General features: G+C 45.7%; 1 protein-coding gene across 1 annotated transcript; it reads right to left on the bottom strand.

Moving 5' to 3' along the window:
• Positions 1-502: 502 nt before the first annotated feature.
• On the bottom strand, positions 503-1447 carry LOC128839442 (olfactory receptor 52M1-like). Its single transcript, XM_054032466.1, has one exon. The coding sequence runs from the start codon at positions 1445-1447 to the stop codon at positions 503-505; it is 945 nt and encodes a 314-aa protein (XP_053888441.1).
• Positions 1448-2567: the final 1120 nt, after the last annotated feature.

Here is a 2567-nt window from a genome sequence, read left to right as displayed (position 1 = left end):
CCCCTTGTCAGGCTTCAGCAGATCTCAGTCAAGCCCCAGAGTAGAGGGAGTCCTGTGGAGGCAGAGGCAGAGGTGGAAAAGATTGAGTGAGGGAGGGAGGGGAGTAAGAAGCCAGGAACCAGGGCAGGTGGGGTAGGAGTAGGGCCTTGGGGAATAAGTAGGGCAGGAGACAGGATCTCAGGGTCCAATTGTTGCCACCTTTCTAACTTCTAAGAATTAATGATGTCTATATAGACTGATTCCCCATGTTGTCATGCTGACACAGCACAGTAAGACCAGGAAAGGATTTAATATCTCTTTCACTGACCAGTAAGTGATTCAAGAAAGAGGGCCCAGCACCATGTCACCAGCCAGTGCTTCACGGAGCTTGGTCTGAGAACCAGAGCACCAGGAGAAAACTTTAATTAGAATCATAGAATCATACAATATTAGGATTGGAAGGGACCCCAGGAAGTCATTTAGTCCAACCCCCTGCTCAAAGCAGGACCAATTCGCAACTAAATCATCCCTTATGAGTAATGAACCAGAGCAGCCTGTCCCGGATCTCTTTGGTCCTCACTCCATAGATGATGGGGTGTAGCATGGGGGGCACCAGTAAGTTCATGTTGCCAATAAGAACATGGAAATGCAGGGGCACATTCTTTCCAAAACGGTATGTGAGGGAGGAGAAGAGACCTGGGATGTAAAAGGTTAAGATGACACAGAGGTGGGAGACGCAGGTTCCAAAAGTCTTGAGCCAGGCTTCCTTTGTGGGGAGGCTGAAGATGGCCCTGAGGATCTGGATATAGGACACAGTGATAAGAATCCCATCCAGACCCATTACACACAATAGCACAAATAGACCATAGTAACTACTGACATGGGTGTCACCGCAGGCCAGTTTCACCACGGATATGTGTGCGCAGAATGGCTCGGGGATGATGTTGGTTCTACAATATCGCCACTGTCTAACCAGGAAGGGATAGGGCAATATGAGCATGCCACTGCGCAGCAGCACAGCCAGGCCCATCTTGGCCACCATGGGGATTGTCAGGATGGTGGAATGTCTTAGGGGATGGCAGATGGCCACATAGCGATCGAAACCCATGGTCACGAAGAACCCGGACTCCATCACTGAGAAGCAGCCAATGAAGTACATCTGGGTGAGGCAGGCATCAAAATCTATCTCCCTGGAATTGAACCAGAAGATTGACAGCATTTTGGGCAGGATGGACGTAGACAGAACCAGGTCAGTGACAGCCAGCATGCAAAGGAAATAGTACATGGGCCCATGGAGGCTCGGCTCCATCTTCACAATGAAGAGGATTGTGAAGTTCCCCAAGACGGCTATGAGGTATATGACACAGAAGGGGATCGATATCCAGACATGGGCTGCCTCCAGGCCAGGAATACCCTGCAGGATGAAGGTGGAGGGGTTAGTCAAATCGGTTTTGTTGGAATTTGACATGGAGTAGGAGTAAAGGTCTCCAACTCTGAGGTAGAACGGTGTTTCCTGCATGCACTGTATGTTCTCCTGACTTCCTGTATGTGTCCAGGGTCAAGGGTGATGGTCGCAGTACAAATGCCTGGATGGAGAGACAATGTGAATATGAGACACTCCATACACTACTGGAGGCTGTTCTCATTGCTGAAGCAGATTGGTTATTCTTCACACACTGAAAAATACATTTTCATTATTCATAGAAATAAATTATGAACACTGACCCTACTAATGCCAATTCCATATTTTATGGCATGTGTCAAGAATTCCTACATGTCGAGGTGTGATAAAGGTTAATAGGCAATAGCAAGAAACATGACTTCGGGTACTGGTTATCCATCATTGTTCTTACAGCATGGACTCCCTAGATGGAGTTTCATTATATTAAGGGAGTACCCTATTCACCTGGTAGCTCAAAACCTGAGAATGGGAAAAAAAACCACAAACTTTTGCCACGTCATGCTCCGGGGGGAAACATCCCAGCTAGACACATCCCAGGGAAAAGAAATGGGCATCCTTGATAGCAACTCAGTGGAAACACCTGCTTTGGTAAATGATCAGGGGTAGAACCCCTTTTATGAACACCGAACCAGTCAGTTAGCTATAAAAAATTCTTCTTAGTAGCTGTTCTCTACTTGCCTTACCTGTAAAGAATTAAGAAGTCTCACTAAAATGTTTAAGTAAGAGGAAGTGAGTTGGCACCTGGCCAAAAGAGCCAATGGGAAGACTAGAAACTTTTAAAATTGAGAAAAAACTTCCCCTCTTTGTGAGGGTTGTTGTTTTCTCTTGGCTGGAGAGACAGAGAGCAGCAGGTCTGCTGTAAAGATTGGGCCAGCTATGAAAAATCATCAGCATTTATACCTAAAAATTACTCTAAAATTATTTGGAACTACAGATAAGTAAGTAGAACGGGAAATATTTAGTTAGATGGGATCAGGTTTCTCTTTTTATTTTGGGTTGTAGAGTCTTCTGTGCTAAACACAGGTGCTTTTGTTTTCTTTGTATCCTTTATAGTGCACCCCAAGGAAGACATTCTTGGGTTTTAATGCTTCCAGTTGCTCTTTTACTATCTAGCAACACCCTGATT

Source organism: Malaclemys terrapin, chromosome 1 (assembly GCF_027887155.1).
Source record: "Malaclemys terrapin pileata isolate rMalTer1 chromosome 1, rMalTer1.hap1, whole genome shotgun sequence".
In the NCBI taxonomy this organism is placed as follows: domain Eukaryota; kingdom Metazoa; phylum Chordata; order Testudines; family Emydidae; genus Malaclemys; species Malaclemys terrapin.
This window is presented reverse-complemented; position numbering and strand designations above follow the sequence as displayed.